At 38.5% G+C, this 23,722-nt stretch overlaps 2 protein-coding genes across 2 annotated transcripts in view; both read right to left on the bottom strand.

Annotated features, from left to right (window-relative positions):
• The window catches only part of ZNF143 (zinc finger protein 143), a 38,010-nt gene extending 29,708 nt beyond the window's left edge, over positions 1-8,302 (bottom strand). The window contains 4 exon segments of the mRNA XM_036028998.1: positions 350-433; positions 1,243-1,335; positions 1,665-1,783; positions 8,208-8,302. Coding sequence (XP_035884891.1) covers positions 350-433; positions 1,243-1,335; positions 1,665-1,776 — 289 coding nt within the window. The 5' untranslated portion in view covers positions 1,777-1,783; positions 8,208-8,302.
• A 10,673-nt stretch (positions 8,303-18,975) lies between these two features.
• IPO7 (importin 7) overlaps positions 18,976-23,722 on the bottom strand; it is a 67,215-nt gene continuing 62,468 nt past the window's right edge. Inside the window, 3 exon segments of the mRNA XM_028516019.2 lie at positions 18,976-21,081; positions 21,788-21,904; positions 23,026-23,232. Coding sequence (XP_028371820.1) covers positions 20,984-21,081; positions 21,788-21,904; positions 23,026-23,232 — 422 coding nt within the window. The 3' untranslated portion in view covers positions 18,976-20,983.

The raw sequence follows: 23,722 nt of genomic DNA, 5'->3' as shown, positions 1-23,722 counted from the left end.
TCTCTCTAAAAATAAATAAAGATTAAAAAAAATAAAATAAATCAAACACATAAAAACTGCACTTGCTTTATGGGTTCTTTGAATTTACATAACTGCTCTCAATAAGTTTTTAATGGTAAAAAGACATTAAGATACTTGTTTTAGAAATATATACCAGGGTATAAGAATAGTTGAAAGAAGGAAAAAAAGAAAAAAATCAGAGACATCTGGCTCTCTCTGTGACATCTACTGATCTTCCCTTTCAGAAGGAGGACTAGAGATCAGGACTAAGTTTAGGTAATAAGAAGGGATGGAGACAGAAAATACTAAAATATTAAAATCAGGAGGGTAAGTAATATCAAATACTTACTAGTTTTAGGAATGGGTACATGTTGAACATAGGCAGCAGAACCATCTTCCAACTGAATGACCTGGCCATCTATAAGTTTTCCATCTGAAACAAAACATTAGAATTTGAATTAGAACAAGCAAAAAATTTAAACTTTATACAATTTCAAAATGATATCAACTATAAAAACATACACTACTTAAGATCATGTTCATCTTGGTTCTTCCCTCAATGTTCTGAGGCAATTCAATAACACATCCAGTGATCCTACAGAAAGCAGAAAATCCTCCCTCAGCCATCCTTCCTCCCCTCCAATTTCCAATTAGACAAGTTCAAGAGGAAGAGTGGCTCATCACAGCAGACTACATGAGTTGAACCTCTGTACACTTTTCAGAGCCACCTAGAAACAGTAATTCTGAACAGGGGGAAGCTGAAGTTGGGAAGAATAGACAGATATATCAATGTACGTGAGGCCATTCTCATCCCAGGGGGCATAAGTCCCTTGGCTATGTATATATGTGTTTAGTAGGTTTCCATAAAAACAAGAAGTTTGAGAAGTAGGCTATTTCTTGGATCAAAGTAAACACTGATTCAGAGGCAATGTTATAAAATTAAAACCAAATGTCTTTACTCTTTGCATATTGCTTAAAAACATTAAATAATAACTTGAACTATAAAAAGCAAGAAAGGTCTTAATAGAATTAGGTTATGGACACTCCTTTCTCCCTCACTTAATTCTGATACCCCACAGTATCTTCCAAATATCTCAAAGAGTATCCCCAAATTATTAAAACAATATTTAAGTTAAACTGAAACTAGTAAGGATTGGGAAGGGGTAGAGTTGCTAAGTACTCCAACTCTGAGGATATTATGCATTGCTGATATTAACCAATGGGTTGTAATGAGGTACGTACCTTTAGAATTATGTTGTATATAAGCAGTAGAACCATCTGCAAGTGTTACCGCTTGCAAGCTTACACCTTCCATGTTTTCTAAATTGTCACCATCTATTATAAAAATACAATTATTTTCTTTAGATAACTATCATGTTTACATGCTGTTTAAATTAATTTTTTAAAATGAAAATTAGGCAAAAGTCAGACTGCTTAACTTAGGCTCAAGTGCGATTTCTTCTAGTATTTACAAAATACATTTCCCTGCCCCAACGTACCCAGCATCTACACCAAGGTAAAAATGCTTATTGAAAGGCTTAGCTTTGGGTTGTCTTTAGCTAAATGAGAAAAGGGATGTAAATTCAGTGTTGTGATTTTTCATTTTCCCTTAAGATAAATGGTATTTCCAAACCCACATAATCCCTTCAAATAAGACTGCTCACCTGCCACAGTTACTGCCTCTGTCAGACACAGGGTAACATGCTGAGCCTCCATTCCTCCTCCAGGAAACTCTGTCATTCCCTGAGAGTCTCGATTTATTTGGGCTAACAACATTTTTTACCTTGAAGAAAAATACAGCCCTTGAGAACAAAGAACAATGCACATGAAATAAAAGCTACAAAGAATATTTATGAACCATAAAAAAATGCCAAGGAAATAAACAGTTTTTGAAGTAAGCTGAAATTTCACTTAATACATAGGGTAAAAGTATGAACTCAAAGTCCAAGGCATGCTTTTCATAATTTATCAGTAAACTACTGAGCACACTGGCAAGTCTTGCTTACCAGTTTTGTACCATGTCTAAAATTCCCACAATTAGAGTTCTTTGGGCTTAACGTGGTTGAAGATTCCCACTTATATTCTGTTAGCAATCCTGTTGACTCAATCTTCAGAAATCTATCCTGAATCTGGCCTCTTCTCACAACCTTTGCCATTACTTCCCTGATCCAAGTCACTGCCATGTCTCAACCACATTCCTGCAAAAGGCTCTCATGTATGTGGGAGTCTCTGACTCTTTCATGTTTGTGGGGATATGTATTAAACTTGTTTTTTTTTTCCTCTTGCTAATCTGTCTCACATCTGTTTGATTAGACCAGCCAGAAGAACCCTGGGGGTAGGGGAAAGTTTGTTTCTTCCCTATAACTGCATTCATGTTTTTAAGTATGTATATATATATCTATACATGCTATACAATGTATATACATTTATAAATTCAAGAGGTCCTCCCAGAAATGGGACCAGGAAATGAGGGTAGAGTGAGGAAGGGACTTATTTTTTTACTGAATATCTTCTATAAGTTAAAGGTTTTTATTGGTTTTTTTTTACTATGTTTATGTCCATGATTTTTTTAGAAAGTGGTTACTATAAACAGAAGCATTAAGAGAAAGCAGCACTTAACTTTGCCTCAGGGGTGCAAATACCAGAGCATGTAAATTTGGGCATAAAAAGGTAAGGAAGCATTTCCTAGGGGTAGAAAATAGAAAGGGTGGTCCAGACAGAGGGAACAACCTTTAACTGCACTGGCTCCTCACTACCCAGGTCTCAGTCATTATTTGAATCCTACATTATTTGCTGTTACTTTGATTTGCCTTTCCACCCATTCATGCATTTACCAGTTGACTCCTGCAAGTGCCCCCACTGGGGATTGAACCTGCAACCCCAGTGCATCAGGAAGATGCTCCAACTGACTGAGCTACTTGGCCTGGGCCCTCATTATGTTTTTATGATCATAGATTTCATGTACATTATGGCTTTATAATTTGCTGCCATTTATGCTTTTTTTTTTCTTTTGTGTGCTATGCATTTGAATCTTGCTCAGCTCCTAGGCAATTAACCTGCTGCTAAGCCTCCATTTCCTCCTTTGAAAAGAATGGAAGAAGACCCACCTGACAGGGCTGTTGTAAGAATTAAGTGAAATAATGTATTTAAAGCCTTTAGCATGGAAGATGTACTTTTTGCCAGTTTTCTTTATGCAAGTGAGAAATGTGAGGTTTATAGAACCTTGTTTTAGGCTGAAAAGCTTCTGATTCTTGATATCTAATGCTCTTATCTCATCTTACCAGTCCTTTAACTCCTACATCCAGTCTGCCCATTAGATTATAAACCTTCTGGAATATGTGCTATGTCCTTTGGGTCTCTGGAATTTTGACTCACAAGATTATACGTTCAATAAATATCTAATGAAGCCCTGGCTGACGTAGCTCAGTGGATTGAGCATGGGCTGCGAACCAGGCATCGCAGGTTCGATTCCCAGTCAGGGCACATGCCTGGGTTGCAGGCCATGGCCCCCAGCAACCACACATTGATGTTTCTCTCCCTCCCTTCCCTCTCTAAAAATAAATAAAATAAAAATTTAAAAAATAACTAAATAAATAAATATCTAATGAGCCTGGGCTGGGTCAGTGGACTGAGCACGGGCCTGTGAACCAAAGGGTCCCCAGTTCAATTCCCAGTCAGGGCACATGCCTGGGCTGTGGGCCAGGTCCCCAGTAGGAGGGGGAGCACGAGAGGCAACCATACATCGATGTTTCTCTCCATTTCTTTTCCCTTGCCTTCACTTCTAAAAATTAAATACTAATAATCTTTAAATAAATAAATGGGTAAATAAACAAATAACAAGTCTGACATACCTCATGTTGCAGAATGCTTTACAACGGTCATCCATTATATACATCCAGACATGGCCCTCTAGTTCTTAGTATACTCCTAACTCTTCCTGCTTTTGCATGTATTGTTCAGTTTCACCTCTTAACTGCAATATTCATTCTACCACTATCTCCTTATTTTCTATCACAGAACTCTATCTCTTTCATAGGAGCATTTCACTTATCAGAATTTCTAAGTCACAGGTGGCAAACACAAGGCCCTTGGGCCAAATCTGGCCTTCCACCTTGTTTCAACCTGGTGGCAGTGCAGAGCTCTCACTTAACTGTTAAGGAGTAGCGACATTTATATAATCCTAAAATTATATTCAGCCCTTTGAAGGCAAGTGGGAGGCTGATGTGGCCCCTGGTGAAAGTGAGTTTGACACCCCTGTTCTAAATGAACTCTAAATTCCATGATGGCAGGGCTCCCATCCGTCCTATTCATTCCTGAATTCCTAGTTCCTTCAGGAATGCATGGCACATGGTACATGCTTACTAAATTATTTGTTGAATAAATGAATACAATTTGTATGAGGTCATGGCTAGTTAACTGCCTGAGATGGGATTAAAGATTAGGTCTTCTTTTATTCCAATGCTCTTTTCACTGTCTCAATTATAATATCCTACTGTATTGCGTGTATATATTAATAGGACAAAAGCCATCCTCAGGCCCTTTTTCCCAGAGCCGGCTGGACCCCCATAAAGCATGGCTGACCCTCACTATTTTATGAACCTTTATCCTCAGGACTAGAAAATTACTGGAAGCACCCTGAAGGCTCAGAGGCTCCAGGAATTTACCAAACAGGGCATACCAGACCACAATGACCTCCAGACCTTGCACCCAAAGATAACATTGAAACAAGTTGCAGCCTAACTGAAACATCCTGCTCTACAACCACCCCATTACCCAATCAAAGCCCTAACCCCTCAGCCCTGGTGCTAATCTCCACACCTAACCCTTTCCCTCCTTTGGGAAAGTAAAAATAAAACCCCTTACTCTGAGCACTATCTTCTCTTTGTGAATTCTTGTATAGCCCACATCACCGACAACCCTAACATTTAGCATGTATTAACTGCCATTAATTTTAATGATTGCAACTTCCTGTGACCATTACTCGATGTTATATAAATACCTGTTTTTTCAATACTAAGCCAATTGCCATCATTATTTAACTTAAAAATGTGTATAAATAGTACATTAACATCTGTGCTACGGCATATTATGTATAGTACACAAAATACTGTATTACTTTAGAAACTATAGATACTTTATATTTTAAAGTTAGATGGTGGGTACTAGGTATCTTACACTTCATAGACTGGGCTTTTGAACCAGTCATAGGTTCAAGACCCAGCTTTGCCATGTAATAAATAGTTGGACAAATTATTCTAAACTTCAGCTGACTCACTTGCAACATAGGGATAATAACTCCAGTATTTGACTTAGGTTTGTAGTGAAGGTGATAAGCTTATAAATATATAAACCACTCAAAAAAATCATTTAATTCAGTGCCTAATCAAAGTTAAGTGCTGAGTAAAGTGGTATTTTAAGTAAAAACCATGTAGTTTGGAGTTAATGCCCGTGTCTAGACATTAATGGATAAGTCATTTCTGCAGGGTGCAGAGTTCCCACTGCAGCAGTTTTGTTTTGTTTTTTAAAATTTTATTTATTCATTTCTAGGGAGAGGATAAAGAGAGGGAGAGAAACATGGATCAGCTGCTTCTCACATGCCTCCAACCAGGGACTTGGCCTGCAACCCAGGCATGTACCTTGACAGGAAGGGATCTAACAACCTTCTGTTCCCAGGGTGATGGCCAACCCCCCCAGCCACGCCAGTCAGGGCTGCTGCAGCAGCTTTAAAATTGGATTAGACTTATGGAAAAGGATAGAGAAAAATTTATCATTGTTTTCAAAAGTTTCTTTTTGAAAAATGAAAGGGAGACAGAATCTAAGTCTAAATCCACCTGAAAAACAAAATAATTCTGATTGACAGTACAATAAAGTTTAAAACACTGTCTCACAAATTAAGCATAGAAACAAGCAATGACACATGAAACCGAACTCTTTAAAAAAAAACAAACCACTGTGTTCTGAAATAAAGCCAGGAGCAAAAAGACTCAGGACTAGGTGAAACCTCAGATAAAAACAAAAACAAACACTAGATTAAAAACTTCAAAATGGAGTAACAATGAAAATCTCAGGACTCAGAAAATTCTCCTCACATAATCATAAAGTGTAAGTACATCATGATTAGTGACATCTTAAGTAATAGTAGAGGCACAATTCCTGAATACAGGTAGCTCATCTTTCCATGAAGAACACAACAAATCCTTACTTCACAGCAATATCTCAATTTGCAGCAAAGGGCTATAGACATTTTGCAAATCATGTAATCTTGTAAGAGACTTTTATACAAAAAGACCTCATACAATTCAATAGTAGGCAAATAATCCAATTTAAAAATGGGGGGAAGATAAAAATCAACATTTCCCTAAAGAATGTATATCTACAAATGACCAACAAGCACATGAAAAAACGTTCAATACCATTAGCCATTGGGAGATGCAAACCAAAATCACTAAGATACCATTTCATACCCACTAAATAAGAAGTGTTGACAAAGACATGAAGAAATGGGAACTCTCGTACACTGCTGGTAGAAATGTAAAATGGTGCAGCCACTTTGGAAAACAATTTATCAGTTCCTGAAAAGGCTGAATGCAGTTACCAACCACATGACCAAGAATTTCTACTCCTAGGTATATATATCCAAGAGAAATGAAAATGTATGTCCACACAAAATCTTGTACACAGTGTTTATAGCAACATTATCCATAACAGACAAATGGTGGAAACAAATCATGTCCCTCAACAGATAATGGATAAATATAACATGTCTATACATGAAATAATTGTCAATAGAAAGACATTAAGTTCTGATAATGCTATAACATGGGGGGGGGCCCTTGCAAATATTATGCAAGTGAAAGAAGCCAGTCACAAAAGCCCACACACTGAAATTCCTAAGAATGTTCCCAACAGGCAAATCTGTAGATTAGTGGTTGGGAAAGAAGTTGGGGGTTAAAGGGAACAGGGAGTTTCTTTTCGGGGTGATGAACATGTTTTAAAATTTATGGTGGTGATGGCTGCACAACTCTGAATATACCAAGCTAACTTAATTACACACTTTAAATGGATGAATTGAATGATATGTGAATTATATCAATAAAGCTATTATTTTTTTAAAGGCGGGGGTGGGGGGAGGCTGTGGAATTTCCAAAATGTACCTTATTTACAAATCTGATCATCTCATCAGTTTTTGCATGATCTCCTTATCATCTATTCTCTTACTAAACACTTAACAATGAACTTAAACTATATCCTTGGGGAGAGAAAATATTAAGTACTGCACAGATTTTTGTCAACTACAGAAAAACCCACGTATCTTCTAGTAAGACTCAGGACAAAGCTGACCACAACCTCCAACCTACAATTTTTCACCATATCCCACCATAATTGTACCAGCTGATTAGACACTTCCAAAGCAAAGGCTTAAGTTGATTTTAAACAAATAATGGGCTTAGCAACGGTACTCTTAACTTCGTTAGTGTGGTCACTTTATTCTTTAAAAAAAAATAGGAGGGGATAAAAAGCGGTTCACGTTCCACAATGCTACAAAGCAACCGAAGAAATCGTTTTCCTTGGCCAAAACCGACCCCCCCAAAAAAGGAGGAATGATAAAATTAACAATTTCTAAATACTTGATGTTAGACCTCAAATGACTTAAAAATTTTTTTTAAGTGAGAGAAAGTAGTAATCAGTGCACGATATGGGTGGGAGGAAATTCTAGGTGCGTTCTTCAGGCGGGGTCCAAGCGGGCCCACGGCCAGTCCTGCCGCCGGCGCCACAGCTGGGGCCTGGTACAGACCAAGGCCCGCCGTCCCAGGCGGAGGAGCTTCACCACGGGAGCGCCTGGGGACTCGCTCCGCAAGGAGGTCAAGACGAGAGGCGCCGCCAGACTCCCGAGGGCTCCACCCTCCCGTCCCCTCTCCTCCGCGGTCCCCTGAGGGGAACAGGCGGGGCACTGAGCAAAGGCGAGAGTTGGGGGGGGTGTCTTCGGTAAGAAAAGCTCCGCCGCCCCAGAGTGGCGGCCGCGGGTTATTAATAAACTCCGCTTCTGCCCAGGCGCCGCTGCCCGCCGTAAATTCAGAAGGGCCTGAGACGAAGACTGAGCAGCCGGAGTCAGGGCCCGGGCCCGAGCGGGCCCGCGCCGCCGCGCTAAGGGCGGCGGCCGGGCGGAGAATAATGCACACTGGGTAAAAACACATTTATATACGAACCTCCGAGAAAATTTTCCAACAATTCCTTCGTCCGACCACCATGCACCAGGACAGGAAACAGCCGCCCGGCCCCCAGGCCCCGCAACCCGCATACCCACTCTGAAGCCCGCCCCTAGCCTCCATTGGGCTGTCACTACGTCACTCATTAGACGCTTCCTGCTTACCATTGGCTCAAATTTATGCGACGCGAGAGATCAGTTTGTCTACGCCCCATTTTCTGGACGTCATGCCTTAAAGCCAGCGCCTGAGTGGCTTGGTTGAAGAGCGGAATCAAAGTTCCTGTGTCTCAGTGGTTGGTAGAACCGCTTATCCCAGACCGACACCGCCTCGCTAACTAGTGAACTATGCTGATTCAGGGGCCGCTGCGGGAGACGCCATTTTGTAGTGAGGGAGGGAGGCTGGTCCTTGTGACTAGCCGGGAGGGAAAAGGGGTGACTGGCGCCATTTTCCCCACAGGGGCTAGGAGATGGCCTTGGCTCTCACGGTGGGCTTCTTGGAGCGCGTTCTGGAAACTGGTTGGGCTTTGCTTAGATATTGCCGTTTGTTGCAGCATTGGGAGGGAACTGGTTGTGAGCAGTAGGACGAGATGGGGTTCGTAACAGCTCCCTGGGGGCTCTCGATGCCAGCTGGGGCCTTCGGTCTTGGAGGAGGGCTCCTTTCCCGGGAGTTCCTGTATGGCAGTCATTGATTGCCAAGCTTCTCCGCGTTTCGGTCGTCCGGGCATCACCATTCGGTGGGAGGGTGAGCCTCCTAACCGCATCCCCCGCCTTCCCGCCAAAGCCTCGGAGGAGTTTGGCCACGGGGAGATGGTCTTGGACTGTGCTGGGAGACTGCGGTTCATTTTGCATTTTAGTGTTTAGGCTCAAAATTTGAAAGTCTTTAGTGGTGTCGCACCTTCTTTTTTTTTAAAAACCGACCTTCATTTTCACTTTACCTTTTGTATGTTTCGCGAATTAAGGGAAAAAGAAAAGATTGGGAAAAGCATTTTCTCTGGCTCCCTGAACCTAGTCAGAATGAATACAAATTAGTTATTAAAGTTTTTCCACGTCCCAATCCCAGCTTCAACTATTGGAAATACTAGCCGTTTCAGGAGTATTCAGTAAGTTCATTTGCTTTGGCAACCAGGCTGAATAAAGAGGGGGTAAAAGTGTATAGACTCAAAGTTTGTTAAATCGGGCATTCCAGGTGTAGAGCTGAGTTATTACGAGAATGAGGAGGCCGGCCAGTTGTAACGGGTAGTTAGTGTACCGCTTGCAAAAATTGGAGAGCGCTAGATGATGTTAGATTTAGTGTCTTTGGCGTTTCAGATGGTTATGGAATGGCCAAAGGGTTAAAACAAAAGGAAGTTAAAAATAGCTCTCTACATGAAAAGAATTAAAATGTTTTGATGGACAGTCGAACCTAGTTCGAGCTTTCAATGGTATTGTATTTCTTGGTGAGGAGTAGGGGGCAGGCCAACCCTACTAAAGTTTAGTTGAATGAGTGGTGCCCAAATACCAGTCCAAGAAAAATACGACTTTTGAGTTTCGTCTGAATACGTATTATTTAGACTTTTAAAGCAGTTATTTTTTTCGTTATGCCCTTACAAAAATGAAGAAATGTAACAAAATTGGATTAGGTTACTTGAAACTGAAGGAATTGGCTTATTGAAAGCAGCCTTGTACTCAATGTATAGATTCCCTTTGACATAAGGGAGTGTAAGAGTTCAGATGAAAAACAGGCTTAAAAAAAAAACAGGGTGTTTTAACTTACACATTCTATACCTTCCCGGTGTTGTATCTGTATTTGGTAATCAGAAATGTTATTAAAGGAAACAATATTTCTCTACAGTTGAGTCATTTATTACTAAGTCTCATGCCTATATGAGATGTAATGAAATCTTTAATGAGATTTCATTAAAATACAGAATTTCAAGAATTTATATATTCATTTTGTGCGTTCTTATTACCATTTATCCTCTTTATACTGTTTTCCACCCCACCCAACACCCAGAGCTATCAGCCTGCTCTTTATGATTCTGTATTTTGCTTGTTAAAAGACTTTCTAAAGATTTTTATTTATTCTAATAGAGAAGGGAAGGGAGGAAGAGGGAAACAGATCTGTTGTCTCTCAAACAGGCCCCAGGGGTGGACCTGCCGCAACCCGTGACCAACCAACTGAACCACAACAGTCACAGCTCAAAAAGTAGTTTTAGGTTACCCATTAATTGCAGATTGCAGTTACAAAACTTTTTTTGGTCTTGTTTTTAAAAATTAAAACATTTTTAAAAAATTAGTTTACACTTCAATATTTTGTGTTAGTTTTAGGTATATAGCAGTGGTTCATCAATCATATACTTTACAAAGTATTCTCCCTCATATTTTCAGTACCATACATAGTTATTACAATGTTACTGACCGTATTTCCTATGCTCTACTTCATGTGATTGGATAGTATACTAATTCTTACCTGATTCAGAGAGAAACCTTAACTCTGATTTTGTCACAGTGACTTTAGAGGTCAAATGTACAAAGTATTCAGGGCAATCCATAATCTCCATATTTTCCCCAAATCACCTCCTGTCCCTTATATCTTATATTTTGAATTAATGACTTGAAAAAATTTCACTTCCAACCAGTGCTAATCCAGGCCCTTAAAGCTGAACCATCTGGCCAGTTTATCAATAGGCTAATTTATTTCTAGCCCCCTTTAAAAACTGTCACCGTGATTTTAAAAACATGTAAGTAACTGAAAACTTTCTGGAGAATTTATTGAATTGGGCATATTTATACCACAACAACCAATAAAGTATTATATGTGTAAAAAAAAGATACAAAGAAATGCATTAAATCCTAAAAGTATCTCTGGGAGAAGGTGTTTAGAGATGACGGGTTTATTAAATTATTTCTGTAATAAATTTGGTTTTTTAAAATCATGTATTTGTAGCTATTTTAAGAAAACAAAAGTTTAAAACCAAACTAGTAGCTTCCTCTGTATTGGGAGCTGTGGCTGTAGGTGTATCAACTTGTCTCAGAACCTGTTGCCTCGTCCTTAAGATAAAAACCACTTATGCAAAGAAGAAAAAAAAGAAAAGCTACTCACGCCATGGCAGGATCGGCAGGATACACAATATGAGAATATAGGTAAACAAATTAGCACAGTGCCTACTAGAGATGCCTTCAAGGGCTTAATGTTAAACCATCTTTCTCCAATTCTCACTTTAATGGTCCCCTATAGAGACCATTAAAATGGTTCTTAAGCACTTAAATAGTAGTTCTTTTGCGGTTGTGATGAAAGCTATGAACAATATGCTAAAAAGTTTGTGGTTTCATAGGGCTTACGGGCGTCCTTGGTCTGTAGACTAAAGTCAATTCAGTTCATCTGTTTCCACACCAAAAGCATTAAACAGGGCTTAATCAGAACATGTTTTGGAAGTTTATGATGAGGTTACTTAAAATGCTCCTTTCCAATCTCAAGTGGTTCTCAGTTTATATGATGACATAAGCATAGCTATACTACAACTGTTAATGTTTTGTTAGTGGATAATTGAATGGTTCCCCTCATTTCAAACTGATGTAATTACAGTATTGAATGCAAGTTTTCCATTTACCAACTCTATCCTTGGACCACTTGTTAACCTCATTCATTCATCTTTGAAAAATCACCGAGTTTGAAGTTTACCAACTGTGATTAATGTACGTTAAGTTTATTTTAGTGGCAAACTAAGGAAGTGCATTCAATTTACACAATGCTATAAATCTTGAAGACCCTGAAGATTCTAGGTGTCCCTTTGAAAGTGGCTACTTCCACAGATTATAGCTTCATTTTGGGATCTAATTGCATTTGTTTACATCTAAAGTAGAGCATTCCAAACAGGGAAAACCAAGTTTCATTAATAGACATAGTCCACACTGTTTCAGCAGCAGAGTTAAATAGTGGATAGTGCACGAATGAAGCCACTGCTCTTAATGTGATATTTTCCTCATACTCTTGAGACAGAACTTTTTATACCATTTTATAGAAAAACTAAGTGCTGTCTTTTTTTTTTTTTTGGCAGGGAGGGAGGGTTGGCTCAGTCTTAAATCTCTAATACTATGTATTACATTGAAAAATATGATATGCAAATTTACAGGAAAAAAGTGATTTTAAGGATCACCATCCCAACTTTGGCACCAGCTTGGGCTGGTTGGGTAATGGGGGTTAAAAATCAAATGAACTAGTAGCCAAAATATTGGGGTAATAAAATCTCTTGAGACTATTTTACACATACATAGCCATGAGTAAAGTTTTTCTTAATGTATTAAATACATAAACATTTCATGTTATGTTTTGGGGAACTTGAACCAAATTTGAGACTTTCTTTAAACAAAAACTGAAAATTGAAATATTCATATACCATAAAATTCAACATTTAAGTGTACACTTAAGTCATTTTTAGTATATTCACAAGGCTATGGAACCATCAATATTAGGTCCAAAACGTTTTCATCATCTCCAAAAGAAACCCTGTACCCGTTAGCAGTCACTTCATTTCCTCCCCACCACTTCCTGGCAACCATTAATTTCTGCTTCTGTGGGTTTGCCAATCCTAGACATTTCATATATATGGAACTTTTGTCTGACTTTTTTCAGTTTCCAAGACTCATCAGTGTTGTTGTATGTTAACGGTACTCCATTTTTTTTTATTGGCAAATACATGATTTTATGTGTTGGGAACCACCCTTCCTGATATCAGAAGCTGTAAACCCTGCCAAGGGTAAGGTTGAGGGAATGACCTTGGACCATAAGCCAGCAAGGAGAGAAAATCTTATCTCCCTGGCAGGAGTGCTGCTTCTGCTACTTCATTCATAACTGGCCCCCAATGCTTGGTGTGTTAGCCAATGACTGGTAAGATTCCCCAAGGGGGGAACGACCTAAGACAGGCACAATCACGTGGGAGGCCCCCAAGAAAGGACTTTGGGGGCTACAGCAAAAAGGGGTGATGGACCCTTGCCCCTCAGCTTTGACATAGCCTGAGTCCTCATTGTCTGGGAGAAAATCTCATCTTTTGGTTGCCTTAGTTCCCTTGGTCCACCTAAGCCTGAAACAATGACAGGGTGGTGAAGCTCTGTGCTGAAAAGGGCGGGTTCCCCGGGTAATCAGGCCTAAGAAAGAATATGTAAAATCCTGTGAAACCTGATTTGTTTAGAATGCTCTCAGTTGAATGATGAGAGTCCAGGGAAGAAGTAAGTTTGTTCCTTAAAGTTTTTTACAGCTCTTAGACCCTGACTCAAAATAGGCCCTCAGACTTCTTGTTACCTATTGTTTTGATCCTTACTTCCTAGCAATGAGTTATGAGCTCTACCTGAATTCTTATGCAAACAAAACCAATAAAAAGCCTCACTGGCAGGGGGTGGAGGGGAGGGGCTCTGCCCACCAGAGAGTGGCCATTCCGTTCCTACTTCCCCACAGGACTTGGTTGTCTCTGTGTATGTTTTTCTTGCATGTTGATGAGCCATCTGCAGCATTCCGCTGTCACTGCCGGCCGGTGATAGCAACATTTATGGATACACCACATTTGTTTGTTCAGCTGACAGCTTTTCTTCGGCTATTTCCACCATTTCCCTATAATGGTAGTGTTTACAGTCATGTACATGTTCTTGTGTGGACACGCCTTTCATTTCTCTTGACTCTATGTAGGAGTGGAATTGCTGAGTGACACTACGTTCAATCTTATGAGGAACTTTCCCACCAGATAACCATTTTACATTTTAGCAGTGTATGATGTTCCTAATTTCTCATCTTCACCAACACTTGTAATTGTCCACCTTCTTAATTAGACATGCTACTACATGTGAAAAACCTTATTTTTATCCTGATTTGCATTCTCCAAGTGACTAGCAATGTTGAGCATCTTTTCCAATGATACTGGCTTTGGAGAAATGTCTATTTGTATTTTCTTCTTAAAAAAAATTATTTTTAAACAGAGGAACGGGAGGAAGAGAGGGAGAAACATCACTGTGTGGTTGCCTTTTGCACACCGCCCCCAGTGGGGAACCTGGTCTGCAATCCAGGCATGTGCCTACTGGGAGTCGAATCAGCAACCCTTTAGTTCGCAGGCTGATGCTCAATCCACCGAGCCACAACAGCTGGGGCTCTTTCCTACTTTTACCATAAATTGTTTTTGCTGTTACATACTGCGGATTTGCTTCTGCTTTGGTGTTATATCCAAGAAACTGTTGCATTGCTTAAATCAGTCAAAAGGATTTATGCCTATATTTTTCCCCTAAGTTTTTTATACTTTGAGGTCTTATATTAAATCTTTTAATCACTTTAATTTTTGTAAATTATTGATGAGGTAAGGAACCAGCTTCAGGCTTTTGCATGTAAATACCCAGCTGTCTCAGAAGTTTGTTGAAGATTCTTTCATACATCAAATGGTCTTGGCATCCTTGTTGAAAATCAGTTGATCACAAATTGAAGTTTCACACTGGACTCAATTTTATCCCATTGGTCAGTGTCTGTGCTTATTATGCCTGTATCACTGTCACAATTACTGAATCATGTTCACATTTATGATGGGCTATTCTACATCCCTTGTATTTACATACTGATTTTAGGATTAGTTTGTCAATCCTGAAATAAGGTAGACATTTTATGAGAATTACACTGAATCTATTGATCAACTTGGGAAATACTTCCATCCTCATATTATTTTCCAATCCATGAACATAGACGTCTATTTAGGTCTTTCAACAGGTTTGTAATTCTCAGAGTATGTTTTTCACTTTTGTTCAGTTTATTCCTAAGCATATTTTCATGCTATTGTACCTGAAATTTCCTTAATTTCACTGCTATATAGAAATACAACTGATTTTTGTATATTGACCTCGTGTCCTACAATCTTGATGGTCATTAGCTTTTTGTGTGGGTTCCTTAGGGTTTTCTTGAGATCACATCATCTGTGAATTCACTTCTTCCATTCCAATCTGGATGTCTTTTATTTCCTCTTCTTGCCTAATTGTCCTGGCTAGAACTTCATGTAAATGAACAGAAATGGCAACACGGGACATGCTTGTCTGGTTCTTGATCTTAGTTTTGAAGTCTTTAAGTTTGGGTAGATGCCATTTTTCAGGTTGAGAAAGTTTCGTGTTTTTGGTTTATTAAAAGGATTTTGAAAAAACAAAACAAAAGATGGATAGGAAGCATTTAAAGGATTCAAAGAAAGTGACAAATTTCAGTCTATAACAGGAAAGATCTATAAATATACAAAAAAATTAACACCTGTGCTTTAAAAACCTGGAGGGTGATTACCTCAGACCAAAAAAAAGTAACTGATAAAAGATATTTATTCCTGCCCTGGCTGCTATGGCTCAGTCAGTTGGGGCATTGTCCTGTAGACCAAAAGGTTGTGGCTGGATTCCCAGTTAGGGTACATGCCAGGGTTGTGTAGCAGGGTCCCTGGTTGGGGGAGTGTGAAAGGCAACCAACTGTTTTTCTCAAATACCGATGAGGCCTTTCTCCCTCACACTCCCTAAAAATTAGTAAATAAAATCTTTTTAAAAGATGTCCTTGGGTAAGAATTAAAACAAAAAAGATATTTATTGCTCCCATCATAAAATCCTGGATTTCTAGATGGGACTTAGTTTCCCTTTGTAAGAAACCATGCACCAAAGTATCATTTCAAAGGTGACCAACTTCATCAAAGGTAAAATTTAAACTTCAGGTTGGATGCTAACAAATACGGGTAATTGTCACCAAAACAAATTTATATAAAACAGAGCTGTGATTTTTATAAGTGATGTTTTAAGGTAATTTTAGTTCATCTTACAAACTTTGGAATACCTACTATATGTGTAAGACATTGTACTGGACCTTCCCAAAGACCTGTTGTAATCATATTAGTACAATTCTTAATGATTTTTAAAATTTTTCCTTCAAGGGCTATATCTGAGGCTGAATAGCAGCACACAGCCAATAGGGCTATGCTTTGACCAACCCCCTGCTCTACACTCTGGTCTCTTCTACAGGTGAACAGTCACCACCCTGATGAAGTGTGTAGGTTTGCAATCACCATTTTATAACCTGCAGAGAAACAAATGAACTTTGTTTAATACTGATAAAAATCAAAATTATATGTAATAGCCACTAAAAAAGACAAATACTGAAACCGATACAAAATCAGAATTCTACAAATTGAAAAATATTATAGGGCCCTGACCAGTGTGGTTTCGTTGGTTGGACCTCCTACCACAAAGTGAAAGGTCACTGGTTTGATTCCCAATCAGAGCACATGCCTAGGTTGTGGGTTGTGTCCTAAGCCAAGGCACATACGAGAGAGGCTACTGACTGATGTTTGTCTCTCACATTGATGGGTCTCCCCATTTTTCTCTGCCTTCCCCACTCTCTAAAAATGTACACATAAATAAATGAATAAAAAAGTTATAGGTTAGCGAAATTGTGGGAAAGGCTGTAGGTAAATAAAACCTACATACAGTTTACTACACATTTGTAAATACTATAAAAAAGTCATCAGGCCTTGCCAGGTGGCTAAGTTGGTTGGTGCATGTCCTGTACACCAAAAAGTTGCCGGTTCTATTCCCAGTCAGGGCACATATGGGAGGCAAGTGACCAAAGTTCCTCTCTCTCTAAAATCAATAAACTTATCCTTGGATGAGGATCAAAAATATAAGTTATCGGAAAAACAGCCGGACTTCTGGCAAGATGGAGAATAGGTGGACGCACCATACCTCCTCGCACAACCAAGATTAGAACAACAATAATTTACAGACAGAATAACACCCAGAACTGACAGAGGATTTATCTGAATGGAAGTCGGACAGCCAAGAAGCTGAAGTAGACCCGTACATCCAGACTGGTAGGAGAAGATGAGCCGGGTGGGCGCAGGGCTGGCGCAGGTCAGCGAAAATTTGGCGCGAAATCGGCATGACACTATCCGGGGTGCAAACGCAGCTGTGGTCCCTGAGTATGCAAGCTGGCGGACCCAGTGAGGCGGCGATTGTGGACCAGGGCAGAGCACGCAGCCTAGGATCCCAGAGAAGGGTCTGAGCCCAGGAGAATGGAACTACCGCCATTGTTCCCTCCTGTCCCCGCTCCCGCCCCCACATATAACGTCACAATCTAGTGACTGGTGTGCCCAGCCCCGTGAACACCTAAGGCTCTGCCCCCCACTGTAACAAGAGCGACCGGACTGGGGGGAAAAAAAAAGGAGAGACAGGGAAAGACATGTTTCCAACAGAACAGATCAGCCCCCCAGGACTCATCCTTTTGAGCGACCAAGAAATAGCCAATCTATCAGATGCACAGTTTAAAACGCTGGTGATCAGAAAGCTCACGGAATTGGTTGATTTTGGGCGCAAATTAGATGAAAGGATGCAGGTCACCATAAAAGAGATGCAGGAAGATATATAGAGGAGAGCCAATAGTGAAAGGAAGGAATCTGAGTCTCAAAACAATACAGTAGACCAGAAGGAAGATAGAATCAACCAAGCAGAAAAGCATGAAGAAATAAGAATTCAAAAAATCGAGGAAAAGCTTAAGAGCGTCCAGGACACCTTTAAACGTTCCAACATCCGAATTACAGGGGTACCAGAATGGGAAGAGGAAAAGCAACAGATTGAGCACGTATTTGAACAAATAATAAAGGAGAACTTCCCCAATCTGGCAAAGGGAACAGTCTTCCAAGAGATCCAAGAAGCTCAGAGAGCCCCAAAGAAGTTGGACTCAAGAAGAAACACACCAAGGCACATCATAATTACATTAGGCAAGGTAAAAACGAAGGAGAGAATCCTAGAAGCAGCAAGAGATAAGGGGACAGTCACCTACAAAGGAGTTCCCATCAGACTGTCAGCTGATTTCTCCAAAGAGACCTTACAGGCAAGAAGGGGCTGGAAAGAAATATTCCAAGTCATGAAAGACAAGGACCTACATCCCAGATTGCTCTATCCAGCAAAGCTCTCATTTAGAATGGAAGGGCAGATAAAGTGCTTTTCAGAAAAGGTCAAGTGAAAGGAGTTCACCATCACCAAGCCCTTATTTTATGAAATGCTAAAGGGACTTATCTAAGAAAAGAAGATAAAGAAAAGACATGTATAGTAAAAGGACAGCAAACTCACAATTATTAACAACCACACCTAAAGCAAAACCAAAAGAAACTAAGCAAACAACTAGAACAGGAACAGAACCACAGAAATGGAGATCACATGGAGGGTTAGCAGCAGGGGGGTGGGAGGAGGAGAGAGGGGGGAAAAGGTATAGAGAATAAGTAGCATAGAATGTAGGTTGAAAATAGATAGGGGGAGGGCAAGAATAGTATGGGAAATGTAGAAGCTAAAGAACTCATAAGTATGACACACGGACATGAACTAAAGGGGGGGAACGTGGGTGGGAGGGGGGTACAGGGTGGAGGGGAGAGAAGGGGGGAAATGGGACAACTGTAATAGCATAATCAATAATATTTAAAAAATATATATATAAGTTATCAAAAGTCCTACAACCTTGCCTAACAACACTAACATATCAAGATCCACAATCTATAAGAAAGTATAATTTGGTGTTTAACTTGAAGACATACTGAAAATAACTGAGGTATATATTAGATGCATTAGAAACTACCATGTGAACACTATTTAATATTAAATATAGTTTAATTTTAAGGTCTTTAATTTCACTTCAGATCCATAAATGGAAATTAGTTTGGATTGTATGACAGAGGAAACAATAAAACTTGTTCTCAAAGACATACCAATACATTTTCTTGAAACAAAATCTCAGCAAATGAGAATTTTCATACTGTGCACTGGAATAACTAAAACCTTTATTAGATATGGTTTTCCATTAACAATGTGAAAACTGAAATTATCAATTCAAAGAGCAGTGAAGTCTGAAATTTAAAAAAGTAGACTAAATATTAGGTACGGGACAAAAGATAAAGGAAGACAAAAATGTTTAATACTATTCAATATCTCCCCTCTGTACACAATGTTTCATATATACAACTACTCCATTTTAATTTTATTGATTTTATATAATAGCGAAATCCCCTTAAGCAACCTATGGTATACAGATGGTGTCCAATTTGGTGGGGGGAAAAGTAGAAACACACTTGATTAAGTTTTCACCCACACATTTTAGACAATTTTTTTGCCAAGATTTTCATAGTAAATTCATAAATATAGGAAGTACTTTTACTCCTTCAGTGTTAAAATAGAAAACCAAACAGTGCCAATAATAGTGGCTTAATTATTGGCATACAAGAAAAACACAGTACCAATGGGTTTTCTTCATTATGCATTTTAAATATCAATATGTGCATGTTTAATTTTTACAATTATAAATTTAGTCTGTTATAGATAACAGCATTCAGTTGTTTTGAATCTATTGAGATGTTGCTTTCAATTTGAAATATTATGTGTACACATGTATATAAAAAATAATCCAATGTATATGACTCATCTGACAGATGTTTAAGATCAATAAAGGCTTATTTTTTGAACATGCAGTTAGGAGAGAGGGAAGCAAGCCAATCTCTCTACATTGGTTGCTGGCTTGTATTTGCAGTGGTATCAATAGTGGTTTTTGGAGGGAACCATGTGCCTTCAGTCTATGTATTTAAGATCTGATACCACAATTGAGGGGCAACGGGGGAGGGCATATGATGTCAAATTTTAAAAGTGTGCATTTTGCACCCTTTTTAAGCAGAGAATAAAAACAGGCCAATGAGGAAAAATTTTTATACTTAGGAAAACACTGCAATCAAATCAAGACGTAATAGCCGAATTAAGTTCTTTTAATAGATTGCATATATTGGTGTTTAGCCATACTCTTTGATAACTCTTTAAAAGTAGAACCTTATATCCAATTTACACGCTTCAAAATCGCCTTTCTTATCTGTTACAGTAAGGTCTTGTATCCAAATATCCACTTGTACACCGAGAGCTTTAAGAAAAAACAGGACACAGAGGGAGTTGCCATTTTTTTTAGCAGCAATGAAATATCCTTAACCCCTTTTAACATACCGAATTCAAGTCACTATCAGAGGTGAGCGCACCACAAAGTCACCAGGTACAAAATTGCTAGTACATTTTTAAATTAATAACTTGAAATTACCCCTGCCCCCCACCCCATTACATCCCTTCTTTTTATAAACAGCAAACATTTTGCTATTTTATACATAGGCTAGCAGGCTTGTTTCAATATGAAAGTGCTAATTCATTTACAGATTTTTAAAAATCAGTTATGTAGTGCTACAATAAATGTCCAATCTACATAGAAACAATCTTTGATGAGTGAAAAGATAAAGACTGAATAAGGTTGTTGATTACCTTATTTACATATGAAGAATAGATACCCAATGGTGAGGAAGAGACAAGAAATCAGACAAATACTCATAGGTATAAAATTACATCTACCTTTGAGCTTATACTGTAAATGAGACATTTTAAATAGTCCTGTAGCCCATGCCTATTTTTTCCTCAGAAAAAGAAAAGCTGCCTTCATGACATCCCCTCTTGTTTCGTATTTCCACAGTGTCACCTGAACTTTCAGTCAGAATCTTTCTTTCTTCAAAAAATAAAGAAAACACCCCCCTCCATTCCCCCCCCACACTCAAAATCCCTCTGGATTCTTTTTCAGTGCCAAGTTGCATGATCAGGTCTGACCTCTGGGGTTTGTTTTTTTTTCCTTTTGTCCATCTATTGATCAATTAGTTTAGAGTAGATAACATGAACCAGTTCTGGAACTGCTACTAGGAGGAACACAAGCTCATCACTACAATCACACAGCAGGAAACTGATAACTCAATTCATCCCTGGTGCTGGGCCTCCAAAATTGAAAGAGCTTGGCACAACTGGAGCACTGAATTTGTATCCTCCATGCTTCTCAATCATTTTGGATTCTAGAAAATAAGTAAGCAAGAGTTTAATAGAACATGTGATCATCTTACTACTTTGGAGAAAACAAGAAATTGACACATTAACAAAAGCTTAACTACTAGTATTAAGCAGCAAGTTCCAAAGTTAGGCTATGTATTATCTAAAATGTTCTTTTGTGAAATGCATAATACTGGCTAAAATGTTTAATATAATTCTGACAGAGTTTTCATAACTTTTAACTTTTTTACACTTTTTAATAGGATTTTCAACTACCAAGCCATCACCACAAGCTTGAGCAACCTTATTAAAGCTTTTGCAACCTGAAAGTAGTCTTCAACTACACTTAAAAATCAATAAACTGTTGCCAAACACAAAATTCATTTCATTCCTTCAGATTGCAGCAAATTCCTATCACCTGCAACAACTATAAATTTTATATAATTAAAGATCATTTAGCCCTGGCTGGTGTGGCTCAGTAGATTGAATACCCACCTGAGAACCAAAGGGTCCCAGGTTCCCAGTCAGGGCACATACCCAGGTTGTGGGCCAGGCCCCCAGTGGGGGACAAAAGAGGCAACCACACATGCATGTTTCTCTCCCTTTCTCCAACCCTTCCCCTCTCTCTAAAAATAAATAAATAAAATCTTTAAAAAATAATTTAATATCAAATTTTAAAGCTATATCAAATCACAAATTGCATTAAAGAGGGGTTGTGGTCAATTAACATACCATGGGCTGCCCTTCTTTGATCAGCCAGAGTTGCTATATCCTGTAACTGTTTTCTTTGTTCTTCATTAAGACCATGAGTCAGAGCCTGATACCACACAGGATTACGATTTTGTATAGCTACCAGAAAGAAAAGAAATGGAGAAATGGCAATAAGAAGAAAGGCCTGATAGCTCCTTTCAATTCTGTTCCTGACCTCCATCTCTGGTACTAAAATTCTGATCTATTTTATGTCCCCTCAATAATAAATTTTAAGTTACTTGTGAAACAAATGATACAGGGAGGAAAAAAATCTGGTTTAGCTTTAATCTCTCAAAAAACCTACCCATTCTGATAATTCATATCTCTAGCAAATAAGGACTCAGAGCCTAAACCAGTTCTTACAAGTAATAAACTCAGGAAAGTTTAGATAAAAATTCTCAGATCTCTAAATTAAAAAACAATAACAATAAGCATTAACTAGATGCATATAAAGATGTGAATGGTACAAAATAAAAGCCTCATTTCTTTCTGCATTGCCTATTCAAAAACCTTTCTTAAATACACTTGCTGTCTTTTAGAAAGCTCTGCAGTACTTAAGTTAAAATCGATGCTCACACATTTTTAATATTATAGCCTAAATAATGGTCAAATTCAATCTGTGACAAAAGGAGAATAAATTTTCCCAACTGTCACAAGACCAGGTGTCAAAAATCTCAAAATGTTTGCACTGAATGAATTAAGATATAATAGTAGCAAGCCTGATCATGTATTTCCCTACTTCAATTAAATAGCTATACAAAAGGGACATGTGCATGGTGAGAAAAAAGGAAAGGATTCCAAGACCATTAATTATAAATTGTCCAATTCTCAGACAGGTAAGTGTTGATTTCACTGAAAAGAAAAGATACGCAAATACACACAAACAAAAGAGTGGATACTTCTGGAGTAAGCTGGGAGGATAGAAATCAGAAGTGGGGAAAAAGGAACTGTCACTGTGTAAACTTTTTGAACTACACTATCTTCTTGTAATGTGCATGTTTCAAAATTATAGTCTAAATAAAAATAACAGGATGAAGAAAATGCTCTCAAACCATGACAACAGTAGAAATAACTTTGGTTACTTTGCACAACAATCTTAGGTCATAGTGTATTTGATTCGATATACCCAAATCCCACTAAGGGAAAAATGTAAGAACAGACTGGTTCATGGAAATGGACCATATAGAGCTATATGAATTACAAATAACAAGTTGACTTACTTTGAAATATAGCTTTAAATATCTGATATTCATCAACCGGGTTATCTTCATCATCAATGATTGTGGAATAGCCTTCCAGAGCAGTCTCCTCAGCATCATTTTCTTCCCAATCATCATCATCTCCATCTTCACCTGCTTGCTTAGCCAGAATCTCCAAGTATTCTTGACCGTCTTCATCAATGTCATCTTCATCACTCCCTAGTTCCTCTGCCAAGACAAAAAATAGGCACTTCTGTTAATATTGTAATATTTTGTTACTTGGCAAACTGATAGTGCTACCAGTAAATCACAGTTGAATAAATTCAAGGAAGAGTCCCCAGAAAATGTTGTTTAAGTATATGTTTAGCAAAAAGTAGGAAAAAATTCTCATTGAAATGCAAGACCCAACCACAATTAGAGATTTGAAAAAGGATTGCAAAATAAGAGATTCAGCACTTGGTGTACTCTGAGCCATATGGTTTATACCAAATAAAACACCAATAGTGAAGTAAGTATATAGTTTATAGTATATCCACAGAACACATTGTGCAAGATTTTTGTAACAGCTGGCTGAGTTAGTGAATGATAAAAGACAAAAATGACAATAGCTATCTAAATTTGGAACTGTTAAAAATAGTTTCTCTTAACTAACATTCTATTAATTTATACTCTTGTAGTTCTACAGTGTCTTACAGGTGAAATGTATTACAAAACATCC

This window comes from Phyllostomus discolor, chromosome 6 (genome assembly GCF_004126475.2).
Source record: "Phyllostomus discolor isolate MPI-MPIP mPhyDis1 chromosome 6, mPhyDis1.pri.v3, whole genome shotgun sequence".
NCBI classification, from domain to species: domain Eukaryota; kingdom Metazoa; phylum Chordata; class Mammalia; order Chiroptera; family Phyllostomidae; genus Phyllostomus; species Phyllostomus discolor.
This window is presented reverse-complemented; position numbering and strand designations above follow the sequence as displayed.